At 39.1% G+C, this 18686-nt stretch overlaps 1 protein-coding gene across 1 annotated transcript; it reads left to right on the top strand.

Moving 5' to 3' along the window:
• The first annotated feature begins 377 nt into the window (after window positions 1–377).
• LOC134644779 (otoferlin-like) lies at window positions 378–18041 on the top strand. The gene is made up of 42 exons (XM_063497836.1): window positions 378–423; window positions 962–1088; window positions 1477–1531; window positions 1628–1759; window positions 1859–1921; window positions 2029–2113; window positions 2203–2362; window positions 2438–2624; window positions 2744–2930; window positions 3064–3287; window positions 3598–3706; window positions 3948–4125; window positions 4266–4386; window positions 4472–4572; window positions 4657–4747; window positions 4838–4954; window positions 5066–5218; window positions 5331–5520; window positions 6241–6365; window positions 6476–6610; window positions 6962–6979; window positions 7534–7695; window positions 7786–7905; window positions 8008–8169; window positions 8303–8465; window positions 8551–8624; window positions 8703–8729; window positions 8846–8977; window positions 10929–11001; window positions 11604–11722; window positions 11820–11957; window positions 12069–12200; window positions 12485–12612; window positions 12727–12897; window positions 13731–13891; window positions 14227–14369; window positions 14487–14575; window positions 14724–14822; window positions 14928–15169; window positions 15336–15514; window positions 15756–15856; window positions 17861–18041. The coding sequence occupies exons 1-42, from the start codon at window positions 378–380 to the stop codon at window positions 18039–18041; spliced, it is 5400 nt and encodes a 1799-aa protein (XP_063353906.1).
• Window positions 18042–18686: the final 645 nt, after the last annotated feature.

Genomic DNA, 18686 nt, shown 5'->3' with positions numbered 1-18686 from the left:
TTAAAGGGTAATCCGGGGTGTGGTAGTATGGTGACACCCTTCTTCTTACATACCTTCTGTGCAGTGTTCTGTCCTTACACTTGCTTTTTGTTTGTTGTTTGTTTTAGCATTTAATTTAAACAGCCCTAATAATTTAGCCTCTGTCTGCAGCACAGGCCAATAGTAAAGTGCCATGGTTTATTCTGCTGTGGTTTTGCAGGTGTGTTACTGAAGAATGGGTTTGGTTGCTGTTTCTGGCAACAGAACATGCATAGAAAATATACAAAAAACAAAAAACACACAGTTCACTCATGTTGATAAAAAGAAAAGTACAAAATTGTTATGAACTTTTTATTGTTTTATTTTTTTCACAGAGCACTTGAGGATTGTCGTGAACCATGAAGCGCAGTAAGAACCGTGGACAAAAGGAGGACAGAAATGGAGGTATTGGCCAACATGGATGATTAGGTCAAAATAGCACAGACCCACTAACTCAAAACCCAGCAACCACTTTTTTCAAAATGTATTAGTATCCTGAATATAAAATACAGAAATATCAGCTTTTGTATGCCAATCTTGTTAACATTTAAATTGCCTAATAGCTATTTGGATATTAGATAACTAATCCTGCACTGTTGCTTCTAATTGGTAGATGTAACACATCAAAAGGTCAGCAGGATGGGTTTCAAATTATGTTCTATGGTTTCATCTCTCTGTGTCCTCTTAATATAATGCCGCTACTATTAATGGTGTAAGGCATTGGTGTCAATCTGGGAAGGGTAGTATTTTGGCTTTATTTCCTGAAGTAAATACTGGACTGCCACTCTCACAGCAGTCAGGCTACCTGCTATATTCTCTTTTGTCTCTGCTGGGAGAGGCTGAAGGTATTTTGGGGTCTTCTCTTGTAATGACATTTTTGGAATTAACGCTGCTACTAAAATAACACGTTTTCCTCACTCTGTGTCTTTTATTTGATCGACAGATGAGCCAGCAATTTTGGAGACAGAGGACCTGGATCGCCAGGGCATGTTCATGGGAGGAGGCGTGGACCCTGACACCATCTCACTGGCCTCAGTCACAGCTGTCACCACCAACGTGTCTAATAAGAGGCAAGAGTTCTGTAGTGCTTGAACAGCAAGGACAGTACACACCCTGGACGTTCTCTGTTCAAACTGCTGCCATCCTGCAAAACCATTCAGAACCATAAAAATGAGAACGAGTGGACTGAGGAACAGTTTATCCTAGCATTTCCTTCCACTACTTAAGTTTCCACCTCACTACACACTTGACTATAAACGCTTTACGCTAGCTAAGTTGTGTACAATGCCGCTGTGTTGGTGCTGCTAAGTTTATTTTTTATCTTTAGTTACTTACCTATTTCTGTTAATTCTGATTATTTATTATTTTTATTTTAATTATACATTGTATAATGACAATGAAGATAATTTATTTGCATCCGTCTCACTCTACATTAACCACGTTCACATTGCGATGCAGGTCAAAGCCAGACATCAAGATGGAGCCCAGCTCTGGAAGACCAGTAGACTATCAGGCAAGGGAAAGTTGTTATTGAGTGTATTTATGTTTTTATATTTAATGTAGTGCTTCTTATACAATAGCAGACAAACATTTGATGATTTAATTCCAGGTCAGTGTGACAGTGATTGAAGCCAGACAGCTGGTGGGCTTGAACATGGATCCAATGGTTTGCGTGGAGATCGGAGAAGATAAAAAGTACACCTCAATGAAGGAATCAACCAACTGCCCATATTACAATGAAGTCAGTCTGTCATATATACATCATGTATAATAATTTATTAAAGTTTATTAAAAGGGCAACTGTGCATCATTGTCATTAAAACTCTTTTTGTATCTCCAGTATTTTGTGTTCGACTTCCACGTCCCTCCAGATGTTATGTTTGACAAAATCCTGAAAGTGTCTGTGAGTCGTTCTGTTCCTTATAGTTAAACATAAAAGTCACTGATAACAGTTCCTTTTCACAAGCGCACTAAATGCTGTGTTGTTTACTTCCCTAAACCAAACTATAGGTAGTGCACTCCAAAAATCTTCTGCGTAGTGGGACCTTGGTTGGAAGTTTTAAAATGGATGTAGGCACAATCTACTCCCAGCCTGGTAAAGAATTAATCGAGATCAGCTTTTTAAAAATATCACTACATTAATGATACAAATGCATTAATAAATATGTGTTCCTTGACTTGTAGATCATCAGTTTTACCACAAATGGGCTCTCTTGTCTGACCCTGATGACATCACAGCTGGCTGTAAGGGCTATGTTAAATGTGATATTGCAGTTGTGGCTAAAGGGGACACTATAAAAACTCCACACAAGGCAAATGAATCTGAAGAAGATGACATAGAGGGGTAAATAAAACACAGATGTATTCTTTTTTTAACATTAGAAACTAGTGAAGAAAATATACTAACTCTCTATTTCAGGAATCTCTTATTACCTGAGGGGGTGCCTGCAGAGAGGCAGTGGGCTCGTTATTACTTGAAGATCTACAGAGCTGAGGGGCTCCCCAGAATGAACACCAGCATCATGGCGAATGTGAAAAAGGCCTTCATAGGAGAAAATAAGGACCTGGTTGATCCTTATGTCCAAATACAGTTTGCTGGGCAGAAGGTGAGTGCTAACAAAGCTGCCATGCGTTCGTTGCCCTATATAGCATTTTTTTTTCTCATCCAACTCAAAATCTAAATCTCACTGACATAACATAAGTTTACAATGTGTGATTACTACAGGGGAAAACATCAGTTCAGAAGAGCTGCTATGAGCCTATCTGGAACGAGCAAATTGTTTTCACTGAGATGTTTCCACCACTCTGCAAACGTATAAAGATCCAGCTCCGAGATTCGGATAAAGTGAATGATGTTGCGATAGGAACGCACTTCTTAGACCTGCGCAAGATTTCTAACGATGGGGACAAAGGTGACGCAACTTTAAATGTTTGAAGAAATATCTTCTCCACAAATTAACTGCAGAAGATTTTCTTTTGACATGTCAGTTAGTTTTGCTCTTGCAAATCATTAGATTAAAATCCCCTTTTCTCTTTATTTTTCAGGCTTCCTTCCGACTCTTGGGCCTGCTTGGGTGAACATGTATGGCTCCACTCGTACCTACACCCTGATGGACGAATACCAGGAGTTAAATGATGGACTTGGAGAGGGCGTGTCCTTCAGAGCCCGTCTGCTCATCAGCCTTGGCATGGAGCTCCTGGACACCTCCTCACCTGAAATTACCAGCTCCACAGAGGTGCAGATGGAGGGAATACCCAACATCTCAGAGGTGAATGCCTGCCTGGATGGGCAGCCATGCAGATGGAGCCAACTGTTTCTCCTACTGATGGGTTATGTGCCTGCAATTACTGTGAATTATTAATAGTACCTGGTGTATTATTAATAGCTGTTTGCATCAATGTGGCTAAACACAGTGGTATGCCTCATAATATGGGATAAATTGATTGTTGTCAATATGTAATGAAATACAATGCTTTAACCTTTTTTTTTCTTTTTCTTTATTTTACATGGATGCCACCTTTATATAAGTCTTTTTTCATATACAGATGATTATACTTGTCCATTTTTTGTTTTCACAGACTGCCACTGGAAAGGTTGAGGAATTTTTCCTCTTCAGTTCCTTCCTGGAGGCCACAATGATTGATAGAAAGATTGGTGATAAGCCCATACACTTTGAGGTCACCATAGGTACTTTCCATCACCTCATTGTCAGTGTTAGTGTTTAGCAGACTTTTTTTTTTTTTAGAAATTAGCATGCCTAATGACCTTTATTAAATATCTTTACACTGTTTTATCCTTTACTATATTAGAATAATAGCTGTGTTGCTGTAGTTTTTTTAATATACAATCATATATATACTATTATTGCTGGATATATAGTAAGTACCACATCTTATGGTTTAACTGTTAACATCATGGTTCTTGCCAGGTTATTATGGAAATGAGAATGATGGAGTTGTCAAACCAAAAACAAAGGGGAAGAAGGGTGATGGAGACGAAGAGGAAACTGAACTGATCAACAATTCCAGTGAAGAGGAGATGGACGACGATGGAGATCTGCAGTCAGTGGCAACAACCCCACCCATGAAACCTGTCATCACAGACCGGTCAGAGCAATAATATCACATACAATACAAAAGTTTTTAGTTCTTGCTTTGATTTAAAAGATTGTAAAAACAGTTTAGAAGTATTGATTTAGGTATTTAAAAAAATAACATATTAGATACGCTCTAATTTTAATCCACAGAAACTATTTCCATCTGCCATATTTTGAGAGGAAGCCGTGCATTTACATCAAGAGCTGGTGGCAAGACCAGAGAAGGAGGCTGTATAATGCCAACATCATTGACAACATTGCTGATAAACTGGCAAGTCATGCATTAACTTAAAGCTAAGTTTGTCTAAGTCAACGCCAACATAATTTAAATCATTATCGTTATGTTACTTTCATAGGAGGATGGACTGAATGATGTGCAAGAGATCATTAAAACAGAGAAGGCCTATCCCGAGCGCAGGCTTAGAGGTGTTCTTGAGGAACTCAGCCAAGGATGCAGGTCCGTGGTTACAAACCTAAGCTGCACATTAAGTGTTTTTAATGATTGTAAACATTTGCACTCACCAAACCTAAACTCTTTCAGTCAGTTTCTTTCATTGGCAAACAAGGACCAGAGTCAGTCGGGCAGAACCAAACTTGACAAGGAGAGACTGAAGCTGTGCTTGTCGGAAGTGGTACGTTAACTCAAAAGAGTAATCTTTATTGTTCCCACCTATTGATTATATTTGTACTGTGCTAACTGCTGAACCTTTTCCTCATTTTAGGAGGCCATTGGTCAGCAAGCTAAGACCATGAGGTCACAGGTGAAAAAAAGCACAGTGAGAGATAAGCTGAAGCTGGCTCAGAACTTCCTGTCGAAGCTGCGCTTTCTGGCTGAGGAAGTGAGATCTATGTCTATGTCTTTATTTACAAATAATCTTTTTTGGTGCATTTGTATGTTCTATAGTGGTTATTCAATAACATGTTTAAATGAAGATTCATTCTTAATGCAGCCTCAACACAGCGTTCCAGATGTTTTCATATGGATGATAGGCAATGGAAAGCGTATTGCTTATGCACGTGTCCCCTCTAAGGACATCCTTTATTCCAGCATAGACGAGGAGAAGGGAAAAGACTGTGGGAAAGTCAAAACAATCTTTCTCAGGGCGAGTACCTAATCTATTCTGAAACAAACTCCCAGTCTATAATGAAACTTTTCCGTATCTGTATTCTGTGTTCTTCAGTAGCTAAAGTGTTTTGTATTTTCCTCTTATAAAGATTCCTGGTAAAAAGGGCTTTGGACCAGCTGGATGGACAGTGCAATCCAAGATAGAGATTTATCTGTGGCTGGGTCTGAGCAGGCAGCGCAAAGACTACCTGAGTGGCTTACCTAATGGATTTGAGGAAAATAAGTTGTCCAGAGGACCCGGCTTGCCAGCCTCACCACCCATCAGCCTCACCTACATGAGTAAGGCCATTTTGCAGCTCACCTTACACCAGCTTTTCTCATAACAGATATCTACCATTCACACTGTGGCTAAAGTGACAAATTATGCCCATTCACAGCTGTGTAAATTTATTCTTCAACTTTACTAGATTAGCTTTGTGAGAATCTCAGTTCAAAATTATCCTTTACCATATAGTTATATTTACTCTTTTTATGGCCTTCCTCGCTTTAAGCCAGCTTTCTTCTGATTGGCTGCAGGTGGGTGGACATGCTATGCTCACAAAATAGACTCTGTTTAAAAGATTGGCGTAGTCACTATGCTGTCACCCACTGGTTAGTGAGGTCCTGTCATGAAGCCTTAGACAGATTTGTATCTTGGTGTAAAACTGGTCTTTATGAGTGAGGGGTGGATTTGACTGACATTAATCACCCATTCAATAGAAACTCATCAATCACAAAGTTTTCATTTCTTTAAGGTGGCCTTTATTGTCTTTCTGAACCTTAATAGTAATGAACGATCACACATAATTTCCAAAGCATAAGGGCACCTCCTGCTGGTCATTAGAGGGATTTGCTACTTGGCTTCATTTTTTACACCTGGAAACTGCAACCTGTCTTTTATATGGAGTGTATGGCAAACAAACAAAAAAAAGTATAATATCTCTAAATCTAACTTAATCAAGAAGTACATATACTGTTATATACTTCTTGAGTCACTTATGAGAATTTACTTCTCTGTAGTGAAACAAATCTTCCAGCTGAGGGTCCACGTGTACCAGGCTCGCAGCCTGTTCGCCGCTGACAGCACAGGTCTGTCCGATCCATTTGCAAGAGTTTTCTTCTCATCGCAAAGCCAAGTCACTGAGGTGGGCAAGCTCAAAAGTTGTTGTTTTTTAATGAGATCACCTGTTAGCACGAAATTTTATTTGCTTGAGAACCTGTTCTCGATCACTTTAAACGTTTTGTCTTCTTGCAGGTGCTGGCTGAGACCCTCTGCCCCACGTGGGACCAGCTGCTGGTTTTTGAGAATGTGGAGTTGTTTGGGGAGGCCAGTGAACTGAGAGATGACCCTCCTATTATTGTCATTGAGCTCTATGATCAAGACACAGTGGTAAGAGTTATTTTGATATACAGAGGCCTCTCTGTTTATAATAATGTGGGCAAAACCTCGACAGCAGTCTTACCATGAGCCTTCATTTTTGTATGTTGAAATGTATGACTAACTGAGTCTAAAGAGGCTAAAAGTAGCATGTGGTATACCCGCAATATTTTTATTTTTATGATTACATTTTTTTTAATTTTTTTTTTGCATAAATGGTTGGGTTAATTTCATTGAGTTTGTCTTTGTCTCCATAGCAACCTGACATGAATTATATCTGAAGGAATGTGTTTGCTGACTGACTATTTTATATTATCTCCTGACAAAAACACCATTGTTTTGGATGACCCTTTGGATAAGTAGAGTGTGGATTGGCTTGATGTACTGTAGCAGCACTGTCATGTGTGCAGAGTAGATTCCTTTGAAAGGCATGCAAGAGGAATAAGATATGTCCATAAGGACCTGATGGACTCTCGTGATTAACTTATCCCTGTTGCATTCCTTTAAGTAAAACTTGTGCTTTTGTATGTGACCAACAGGATTTTTGACTTTTTATAACCACTAACTGCAAGAAAGATTAAGTTGCTTTTGTTCTTCTTCTTTTTTTTTTTTTAGAAACAATGATTAGATATTCACTCATTTTCTGAATGTGCATAAATGCATATCTGTTTTGCAGTTCACTGGTTATTTTAGGGATCTTTCATTGTTTACTTTGTCTTTTACCTTCAGTCCTTTTTATCTAGTGTGAAACATGTGCACCTTGAGCCATGTTTCTTCCTGCTAATGGGACTAATTACTTCACAATCAGCTCTCTAATTGCTTTTTTAAATGCACTCATTGTAATATAAACACTAATACGGCAAGCCAAGAAGAGCATTTTTTTAAATAATCAGATCAGATGTAATTTTTCACTGCGTCTGGTCCTTTGCTTTCAGGGTAAAGCTGACTTCATGGGCAGAACCTTTGCTAAGCCTGTGGTCAAAATGGCTGATGAGCACTACGGTCCCCCACGTTTTCCTCCCCAACTGGAGTACTATCAGATCTACCGTGGAAACTGCACTGCTGGAGAAATGCTGGCAGCCTTTGAACTGCTGCAGGTTAGCTTTCCAAAGTACAGACACCATCAAGCCGTGAGCTTATGCTTCCATCACTTCATTTGCTTCATAGTTCTTTATATCGTCCTTTAGATTGGCCCCAATGGAAAAGCTGACCTACCTCCCATAGATGGTCCTACAGATATAGACCGTGGCCCAATCCTCCCAGTACCACTGGGGATCAGACCAGTGCTCAGCAAGTACAGGATTGAAGTAAAGACTTCAGAATAGCTTTGATGTCATCTGTTAACTGACGGACATTCACTGAAAGAAAGTAAAACATCTGTAATGTCAGCTAACCTTTCTTTTCTTTAGGTTTTGTTCTGGGGCTTGAGGGACCTGAAGAGGGTGAATCTCGCCCAGGTGGACCGGCCTCGCGTGGACATTGAATGTGCTGGAAAGGGAGTTCAGTCTGCCCTCATCTCCAACTACAGGAAAAACCCCAACTTCAGCACTCTTGTCAAGTGGTTTGAAGTGGTACCGTACTGGCACTATTGATATATTTTTCCATCAATGCATTTGCGTTCAAACATAGAACTGAAGCATGGGTTGACTCATGTCAGCCACCACACCTGCTCTGCATGAACTCACTCTGGATTTTGTGTGTCAGGACTTGCCTGAAAATGAGTTGCTTCACCCGCCGCTGAACATCCGAGTAGTGGATTGTAGAGCTTTTGGCCGCTACACTTTGGTTGGCTCTCATGCTGTCACCACTCTGCGGAAGTTCATCTACAGGGGAGCTGACAAGCAAGCCAACAACTGGTCCACTACAGGTATCAAATAACTGAAAAGTAGTATACATGTTTGCGCCATACAGTATTGTCTGACAGTTTGTAATGATGTTTTTTTTTCTTTCAGAGGAAATTATTGTTGTCAGCATGGATTCTGAGCCTTCTTTTAAGAAAGTGGAAACTGTGGTCAAACTTGACTGTGTAAGTGTAACTTTTGAAAATTTGAAAATTACAGAGATAAAAAATACAAACTAAACACAATCTGGTGTTCCTTTGTAGGGCTCCGATGCTGTGGTCAAAGTTGAGGTAAGTAGAGATCTGTGCTTGCTTGATTTATAAATCAAACTGCAGTATTTTATTTCATGGTGAATCAAGATGTCTCAAAGCCTTAATCAAAAGATCTGTGTTAATTTTATACAAAGGATGATGACAAGGATGGCAAAGGGAAGAAAAAGAAGAGGAAGAAGGGTGATGAGATGGAGGAGGAGGAACTTGATGAGAGCATGCTGGACTGGTGGTCCAAATATTTCGCTTCCATTGAAACTTTGACAGAGGTAACAAGCCTTCTTTTGACTGATTATATAATGTTAACAATGTTGCAAAGTATGATGATACAGTACTACATGAAAGTTTTGAGTTGTGTCTCATTTCTTTATGTTTTGCTTACTAACTGTCTTTTAAATTTTTTTTAAAGTGTTCTTGAGCAATAGTGCTCCAGGATTTCTGTGGGACTTTCACAGTTTTTCTTTGGATATTGGCTGCTTTTTCACTTATTTAGAGTCCAGTTCTTCTACGTGACCATTTTCCGAGAAACTGCTTTTTTAAAATTTAGTATCAATGACCTATATAAACATAAAAAGGTGGAACGAGGGATGAACAAGTGTTCTGAATGAAAAAGGCGTTTCCCAAAGAGTTATTAGCCAAAAACTGTCACGATCTGAGGAGGCAGACCGTGCGGTGGTGTGTGTGTGGACCCAGGTGCGAACACACGAGAGTAGACTGGGGTAAACTTAACTGAAAGCGAGCCTTTATTGTGGCTGGTGACAAGAAGTGCAAACAAGGCAGAAACGCAGTGACAAACTAAACTATAACTAAACTGGGAAAATGATACTAGGAAAAGCTATGAAGACACGGGAAACCATAACTATAAATACAGAGACTGGCTGTGACAACATGGAGGGTGGAAACACAGACGACGCGACACAGACTGCATGAAACACAGAGACTAAATACACATGAGGGATAATCAGGGGAAGTGGCCACACATGGGAACATAGCTGACACACATGAACCTAACGACAGGACAGGAGAAGTGAAACTGAATACACTGACATAGAATACAGACTTTCAAAGTAAAACAGGAAACATGGAGATTAGACATGACATGAACTAAACATAACCACGCAGACATGACACATGAACCAGGGAGACTTAGTGCAGGGGGAGATGACATAAACAACAAAGGAACAAAGGACTAAACAGCAATCTCAAAATAAACTAGACGAGCTAAACTAGGGCACAAATGAATACAAAAGATACATAAAACTCAAACACTGGGTCGCTCGACCCAGGACCATGACAAAAACTTTGCATATATCGCCATTATGTGCAATGTGTCCTTTAAAAAATTAAAGAAACTGGTAAAAGTGGAGGACAAAATCAAAAGCAGCAGGCCTAAAAACTATCGTCATATCATTAAGAAGTAGGAAAAAAGGGCAGCAAGAAATCACACAGAATCTGGGCGATGCATCTCCTTAGGTCTATATATCTACTGCTCATTCAAGCCTCATCAGAAATGCTCTCAGTGGAAGGATGGCTGTCAAGAAGCCATTCTTAAGGAAGAGAAACAGGGAGAAAAGGCTGCGGTGTGACAAATAACACAAGGCCTGAGCTGAAAATCAGTAATAATGGGTCTAATAGGGTTATGAATTCTAATTTGAAACTTTTGGTTCAAATCATTGTCAGCATGGATCAAGGAGATCAGGAGAGAGGTACAACACTGAGACACTATCAGTCATGGACTGGCCTTCCCGGACCTCAACATTACTGATGCATTGTGGGATAATCTTTGCAAAGAATGGAACAAAAGGCAGTCAACATCCAGAGAAGAGCTTTGAATGTCCTTCATAAATCCAGGAGAACTATTCCTGAAAACTATTTAAAGAAATAACAAGAAATCTTGCCTAAGAGAGCTTTGGCTGTGTTGAAGAATAAAGGTGATCATACCAAATATTAACTTTCAAGCTCATTCAATCTTTACAAACAGTTCTTTCTTTATATACAACATTTCTGTATTTGTTTTCATGTTTCAGTAAATCATTGCAACTATTTTCAAATTTCCTTTCAATATAAAGGGCAGCTAAAGACTTTTGCACAGTGCTGTAGATTGAATTTTTCTTCAAGACTTTATTTAGACTTAATGGATCTTAACCTTGATACTATAGCTGATAAGTAGGAGGTTATGTTTGGTCTAGACAGTTAAGAAATAGAGCTTTACTCTTTCAGTCACTCAAGGCTCAAGAGGCAGCTCTCTCAGACTCAGAGGACAAAGATGACATGGACATTGCAGATGGTGGAGGTAAAAAAAGAAAAAGAAACCTTAAATTTCTTCTTTTTTGTCATCAGTTTTAAAATCCACTAATTGCATCTCCATATGTTTTTGTGTTTGCTGAATATTGTTTTTATGTGCTTTAATAAAAATCTGTGATGTTCATAATTTGACACGTGTGCCTAAGTTTAAAATTCATCCTTTATTAGCTCACTAACTCTGTTGTTTTGTTCTACAGTGCAGTAGTGAACCTCATAGCCTTCATAGCCCAAGAATGCCTCCATGTAGATGCTGACATGAATCCAAATTTCCATTCGTAGGACAATTGCTTGTTTTCTTCTCCCATACATGCATATTTGTCATATGCTAGCCATGAAAGTTGTCAATAACAAGACAGTGACTAAAAACACAAAGATGATGGAGCATGACACACAATAAAGAATCAGCTAATACCTACAGCTTACCTGGAGGATCCCGTCACAATACCAAGCATTCTCACTGAACTCTATACTTCAGGAGTTCAATGGCATGCTTGCTTTGTACCGTAATGGCAACTTTCATGTGGAATTCATGTCTCGAGCGCTCTGCTCCTTCTCCCTGTCCCTGTGTCCTCACTACTAACCTGTACTCAGATATCAAACCTGATGACTCTCCTGTGAAAGGCACAAAGAAGGGAAAAGGAAAGAAAGATAAGAAGAAACCGGCAGTCGACCCTTATGAAAAGAAAAAGCCAAAGCTGGATGAGCTGAAGGTATACAGTTGTGACTGCGACATACAGACACAGTCTTAGAAAACAAGTCTTTCCAAACCTAATTTATGTGTTTATATATACACTTATCTGTGTTCAGGTGTATCCTAAGGAACTGGAAAGCGACTTTGATAACTTTGAGGACTGGCTGCACAGTTTTAACCTGTACAGGGGAAAAGCCGGTGATGATGATGATCAGAATGTGACAGATGAAGATAGGATTGTTGGAAAATTCAAAGTAAGAAATTGTCTCTTCTTTTTCATTGATAATGAAAGTCAAAGCTCTTTAAATAATTCTTTCATATTTTCCTCTGAATACCCTTTCATTTGTATCGCTGTGTCAATTCAGGGTTCGCTGTGCATGTACAAAGTGTCGGATGATATGCCAAGAGACATGAACTTTGATTCCAACATGGGAATGTTTAATAACATTCCTAGCAATGATCCCATTAACGTCCTTGTTCGGATCTATGTCATCAGGGTAAGCTATGTGCTCTGCTGTGAATATTTATTTCAATATCCTGGGAAGAGGTCCTTTAGCTCCTTTGAGTGCTCATAGTGAGGTTCATACCAAGGGTGCTAGCTTGTGGATGGTTCTGAGCTCTGCATACGTTAGCTTTAGCCACTTTGCCTTTGAGAGTTTCTTTCAAATACCCACCCACATTTGGAAATGTTTAAGGCTGACTGGCTGGTTACCGGTCATAGCCGAGAATGCTAGACTTACTTATTATTATCATACTCAAATTTATCCAATTTTTTTCATAGGCAACTGATCTGCATCCAGCAGACATAAACGGTAAAGCCGACCCCTACATTGCAATAAAACTTGGAAAAACAGAGATAAAAGACAAAGAGAACTACATCTCAAAACAGCTGAACCCACTGTTTGGCAAGTAAGTAATTTTAGAGCATCGCGGCCTTATCTATACGATCTTACAAGTTTTTATTTTTTGTGAATATATTGAATTTTAATTAAAACCTTAAAAAGAAAATCTGTCTCTTATTAGATCTTTTGATGTGGAGGCCACATTCCCAATGGATTCCACATTAACTGTGTCAATTTATGACTGGGACTTGGTGGGAACTGATGATCTCATTGGAGAAACCAAAATTGACCTCGAGAACCGTTTCTACAGCAAACACAGAGCCACATGTGGTATCACACGCGCCTACGCAATGTAAGGATCACACAATCTGTTGACTCAAGTAGCATTAGCCAACATGAAAGCAAAAACAAAAAAACCCAGTACTTTAATTTGTTCATTTTTAATAGATGCACTGCTCTTCACCACAAACTTTACTACAAATTCAATCAAATGAAAGCGTTCAGCTAGCTAACATTATAGCTCACAGCCACCATTAATAGTTAACCTGTTGCTAGTCTGTCTTCATAGATATCAAGAAAAACCTAGTTCCTGTTGTACTTAAAACTGTTTATGATAAAGTTTGGAGTAAAGACATCATGATTTCTCGAGAAGCCCAACAGGGTAAAAAGGCAATTAAATTAATCTCCAAAACTGGGCAACTTACATCAAATCAGTCTAGATCAGGGGTGTCACAAGCCAAGGCTCAGGGCCCAGAATTGGCCTGGCAAAGGCTCCTAATCTGGGCCACTGTAAAATGTGAAGGAGGCATACATTTCATACTTTTACTTTCATACGTTTTACAGCTTTTTCTGCAAGACATCCACATGCCCAGTTGTACTTCCCCAAACTAATTAAGTCACAGTTAAACAATCAATTAACATAAAAGTGGGCTGTGGCCCGTGATGTAAAATGAGTTTGACATCCCTGCTGTAGATGAATTTGATTTGTGTTAAAGTCTTCCTTTAATATTAAACCCATTATATCTGTGTGTGTGTGTGTGTGTGTGTGTGTGTGTGTGTGTGTGTGTGTGTGTGTGTGTGTGTGTGTGTGTGTGTGTGTGTGAAGGTTTTTTAGAGTTTTAAAATGTCACCATTTACTTTCATTTGATTATAGTTTAAAAAAAATTTTTTAACCCTTTTTTGTAGCCATGGTTACAATGTGTGGCGTGACCCGATGAAACCCACCCACATCCTGGCTAAGCTGTGTAAGGATGGCAAACTGGATGGGCCTCACTATGGTCCTGCAGGAAGAGTGAAGGTGGAGAATCGTGTCTTCATGGCACCAACAGAGATAGAGGATGAAAATGGTATTCAATGACCTTCTGTTTCTCCCACTTCATTTCTCTGTAACTTACTAAAGAAAGGCAATATTGCTGTAGTGGGACATACTCTCTCCAATACTTGTTGTGTGCTTGTTTGTGAGGTTGCTAATGCACAGTTTCATGCTGGTACTACTGACAAACTGGTCTGATAAATGCCAAAAAGTTGATTCTGTTCATCAACTTTTTGGCATTTACTTACCTGGATGATTGGACACGCATCAAGTCTGATAAATGCTTAAACAGTTTAAAGGGAAAGCTTAATTTCATTTGATAATATTCACTTTAAAAAATACACAAACTTTTGTGATGATGTTTGTCAGGTCTGAAGAAGCAGACAGATGAACACCTTGCCCTTACTGTCCTGAACCACTGGGAAGAAATTCCACGAGCTGGCTGCAAGCTTGTCCCAGAACACGTGGAGACCAGACCTCTGCTCCACCCTGATAAACCAGGAATTGAGCAAGTGTGTAAAGTTATTTAAACATAATAACTTTTGATGAAAAAGGCTTGTATGTTGGAATTAGCTTCTACAGATTATTTGCATATTGAAAAAAAAAATCTCATCCTGTACTTTGTTTAGGGAAGAATTGAGATGTGGGTGGATATGTTCCCTAAAGATATGACAGCACCTGGTCCTGCACTTGACATTTCCCCAAGGAAACCAAAGAAGTATGGTTTCAACAGTCATCTTTCAGCTTTAACACACACAGTATAAAGTTCAAAACCATCTTAACGTATTTGAATAAATGATGCAGTTTAATTTGAGGTTTTTACCAATCACTATTGATCATTGATTAGTGTTTTTGCGTTTGTACAGGTTTGAACTGAGGGTCATAATTTGGAACACAGACGAAGTCGTTCTGGAGGATGATGACATCTTCACTGGCGAGAAATCTAGTGATATATTTGTGCGAGGGTAATAATGTATCTTTTGTTTTTTGTTTATTTGTTTATGAGCAGAAATCAGTCAAATCAGATTCCCGATACGGAAACATTTACAAATCCCCCCCTTTTCTCACAGTTGGTTAAAAGGGCAGCAGGAGGACAAACAGGACACTGATGTCCACTATCACTCCATCACTGGGGAGGGGAATTTCAACTGGCGCTTCATCTACCCGTTTGATTACCTCATGGCAGAGGAGAAGATCGTCATCTCCAAAAAAGAGTCCATGTTTGCGTGGGATGAGACTGAGTACAAGATCCCTGCTCGTCTTAACCTGCAAGTGTGGGATGCCGACCATTTCTCAGCAGATGATTTCCTGGGTATTGTCAAAAATCATTAAGCTAAAAAACATCGCTACTCATAAGAGCTTGTTTGTGAAACACCACTAACACAGCAGGCAACATTGTAAATTTAGGCGTAATGACATTAAGATGGCTTAACCTTCCTACTTATTTGACATTTACTGTAGAAAAAATGTCTTCATAGGTGCAATTGAGCTGGACTTGAACCGTTTCCCACGTGGCGCCAAGACTCCCAAGCAGTGTACCATTGAAATGGTGACAAATGAAGGAGAGATGCCCATGGTCTCCATCTTCAAACAGAAGAGGATCAAAGGCTGGTGGCCCTTTGTGGCCAGGAATGAAGATGATGAGTTTGAGCTTACGGTCAGTCACACCAAAGCACCACCTGAAATTATGGTTCTAAATAGGGAATGACTCATTTTTGTAATGCTAACGCAAGCAGTAAAGCACACTGTTTCATAGCATATCTCCAGGATTAAATGTGTAGTTAAACCTTTGTATGCAGAGTTCACTGGTCTCACCCACGTTATAAAATGAGTTTGACATCTTTGCTTTAGGTAATAGCGTGAATCCATATCACTCATACTGTTTTTTGTCTTTACAGGGAAAAGTGGAAGCAGAGCTGCACCTTCTGACAGGAGAGGAGGCAGAGAAAAGTCCAGTTGGTGAAGGACGAAATGAACCAGAACCACTGGAGAAACCCAAGTATGAAGGATGTTTTACTATCATCCATTCTTTTGATTGAATTTTTTCAGCGGCATGGTCAAGTATATTCTTTTGGCTTCTACATAAACCCCTCCTATAAACAGAAACAGTCACATACTAAATAGTGTGTCCGTGTACACATACCTGTACCTGCACAGACACATGCAGGTTTAAAAGTTGACAGTCCGAACAAACATCATTCAACAGGTAAGGGGGAAAAAAAGAAAAACAGAGAACATAATAGATATAGTGGTAAATTGAATTGTTAAATCAATTATTGTAAAAAAAAAAAAAACGCCTGTTAAACAGTCATTAAAAAACATATAAAAAGCAATATTAAACTTGCATAAAAAGCAATAAGCAATTTCATGAACTGAGGAAAGACAGTTGAAGGAATTTGCTTCAGTCAAGCGCTGGACTTAGACCTAGGATCTTCTTTCTTTACTCGGTAAGTTGCTGTTTCTTATCCTTATTTCTAACTAGAAGTATTTTTCCCCATCCTGCTTTCTGCTTTATTGTTGTTTCAGGGAGTCCACTTACTTTCAAAGAATTAACTCAGTTTTAATGTAGAAAAAGAATAACAGTAAAATGCTCTAAAGGCCTTCAAATCTGTAATACTAAACGTGTACATTTTTGTCCTTCCAGCCATCCTGACACCAGCCTTTTGTGGTTCCTCACTCCCTATAAGGCCATTAAACAATTGGTCTGCACCCAGTACAAGTGGCTGGTCATCAGGATTGTCACTGCTCTCCTGCTGCTGGCTGTGCTCACTCTTTTTCTCTACAGCACGCCCGGTTACATGGTGAAGAAAATGCTGGGAGCTTAAGATGCTCTGCACATGGTTCCAGCAGACTAGTCTTAGAACTTCTGTCTCACTCTCTCCTCCAAACTTCCTGTGCACTTTTTCTATTGAGTCAGCACTTTTAAAACTAAATACAAGCAATGAAGCAATACATTAAAATGTACAAAGATGTACCAAGAAAACAACATGCACTAAGAAAGGATTCAGAAACCATATTCTTTAAGAAATCTGCCAAATTAACTTTCACACACCCACGCTACAGTACTGTTTGGCCTGTTCATGCTGCTCATAAATCAATATACTTAATAATAGTCAAAAAAAGCCAAAAAATGAAAATAACAATAGGGATGTTAGACGTTATACATTTGCCTAAAATTGGTCATTTTAGCCTAGGTTGCAAGGTGGTTGCTAAGCATGTAAAATTCAATTTTTAGCACCACCTCAACAGATGAAACCTAGTTTATTTCTTCTGAGATATAAGAACTTAAGCCTTGTGATAGATTGGCAGCTTGTTCAGAGCGTCGCAGGGATTGGTTTCAGCAATGCACACAACCTTGAACTGGGCAAGCAAAAGAAAATGGACGAGTGAATGAATGGATAAGTACTAAACATATAATGCACCTGAAAAAAATAAAACAGAGAGGTCAGCAGTCACTTCTGCATGGTAACAAGTTGGAAGCAGAAAAGCAGAAGCTCATTTCTGAAATATTTCTATTAGTGGCTATGGCTCAGGATGTAGAGCAAGATGTTGACTAAGTGGAAAGTTGGTGGTTTGTTCCCTGGTTGAGTCTGTATGCCAATATATACTTGTGATACTGAAGCCCAAGTTACTCCCGATGCATTCATTGGAGTGTGAATTGCAGATGGCCCTTCCTCCCTGAGTCTGGCTCCTGTTAAAAGAGTTCGTTAACAAACACCTGAATGCTCCAGACCAGCAAACTGCCAAAATAGTGCTTTTATAGAGGTGCTTACATTTGCTGATGATCAGTTAGCCAAGTGCATTTTGACTAGCATCACCTTGCTGCTACTTAATTCTTAATTCCTATGGAATCAGTTATGGTGTTAAACAGGTAACCAGTAACCTTTGCTTGTTAAATCATGTGGGTATTTCCATCATGCAAGTATTCGATTATTTTGCTTATCTGTGGGCCAAAATGGCTTTGGCTTCTTTAACGTCTTTTTACATCTCTGTACTCCACCAGCCGTCCAGATGTTGCCCTCCTCTGGTTCCTCATCCCCTTCAAAGCTGCGAAACACCTGATTTGTGACCAGTACAGGTGGCTGACCATCAAGATTGTCACTGCTCTTCTCCTGCTGGCCATCTTTGCTCTTTTCATATACAACATGCCTGGATACATGGTGAAGAAGATGCTGGGAGCTTAAGAGAAACAGCTGAGGTTTTTACCTTTTCAAAGACTGTGTGTTCAGTGATAACTTGTATTCTGTTGTGAATGGTTTTCAGCTTTACAATATCTTAAATTAACCACCACATTGTTAAACAGGCACTATCACAGTAACACTACTGATAATACTTATTACTTGAGTGTGTCTGATATTGTTTATTAATGTGTACAAATCATATTAGAGGGGTTTTTGTTGTTGTTGTTGTTGCAGTTTTTCTTGTTTGTTGAAATAGTGTTTTCTGTATTTTCAGTGCTTGTTTTTAAAATAACTGAACATTAGTCACCTTCATATGTTGTACTGGTTTAAAAGTGAGTATATTGTGTTTGAATTCAGTTTTTTGCTTTGCATCTGTGTATGATATTTTAAATTTGTGAATAAACTGAGATCTGGACAATCCATTTATCTCTATATGAATGCCTTCTTTGTTTAGTGCTCAATAGAAAACTAAAAAAAGAGTGCATGCAGTGTTGTTTTGTCATCAGTGAGTATGGGGTTCAAATATGTTGGTTTTTTCTCATTTATGTTTTTAATGTAGTACAAGCCAATTGGTGACAACCTCTAGATGTTCGGAAAGAAAATTGGTTTGTCAGTTATTTGATGTTATTTGTCTAACGCAGTGTTTAT

Source organism: Pelmatolapia mariae, linkage group LG16_19 (assembly GCF_036321145.2).
Source record: "Pelmatolapia mariae isolate MD_Pm_ZW linkage group LG16_19, Pm_UMD_F_2, whole genome shotgun sequence".
Taxonomy (NCBI): domain Eukaryota; kingdom Metazoa; phylum Chordata; class Actinopteri; order Cichliformes; family Cichlidae; genus Pelmatolapia; species Pelmatolapia mariae.
Note: the sequence above shows the minus strand (reverse complement) of the source record. Positions and strands in the feature narration are given on the sequence as shown.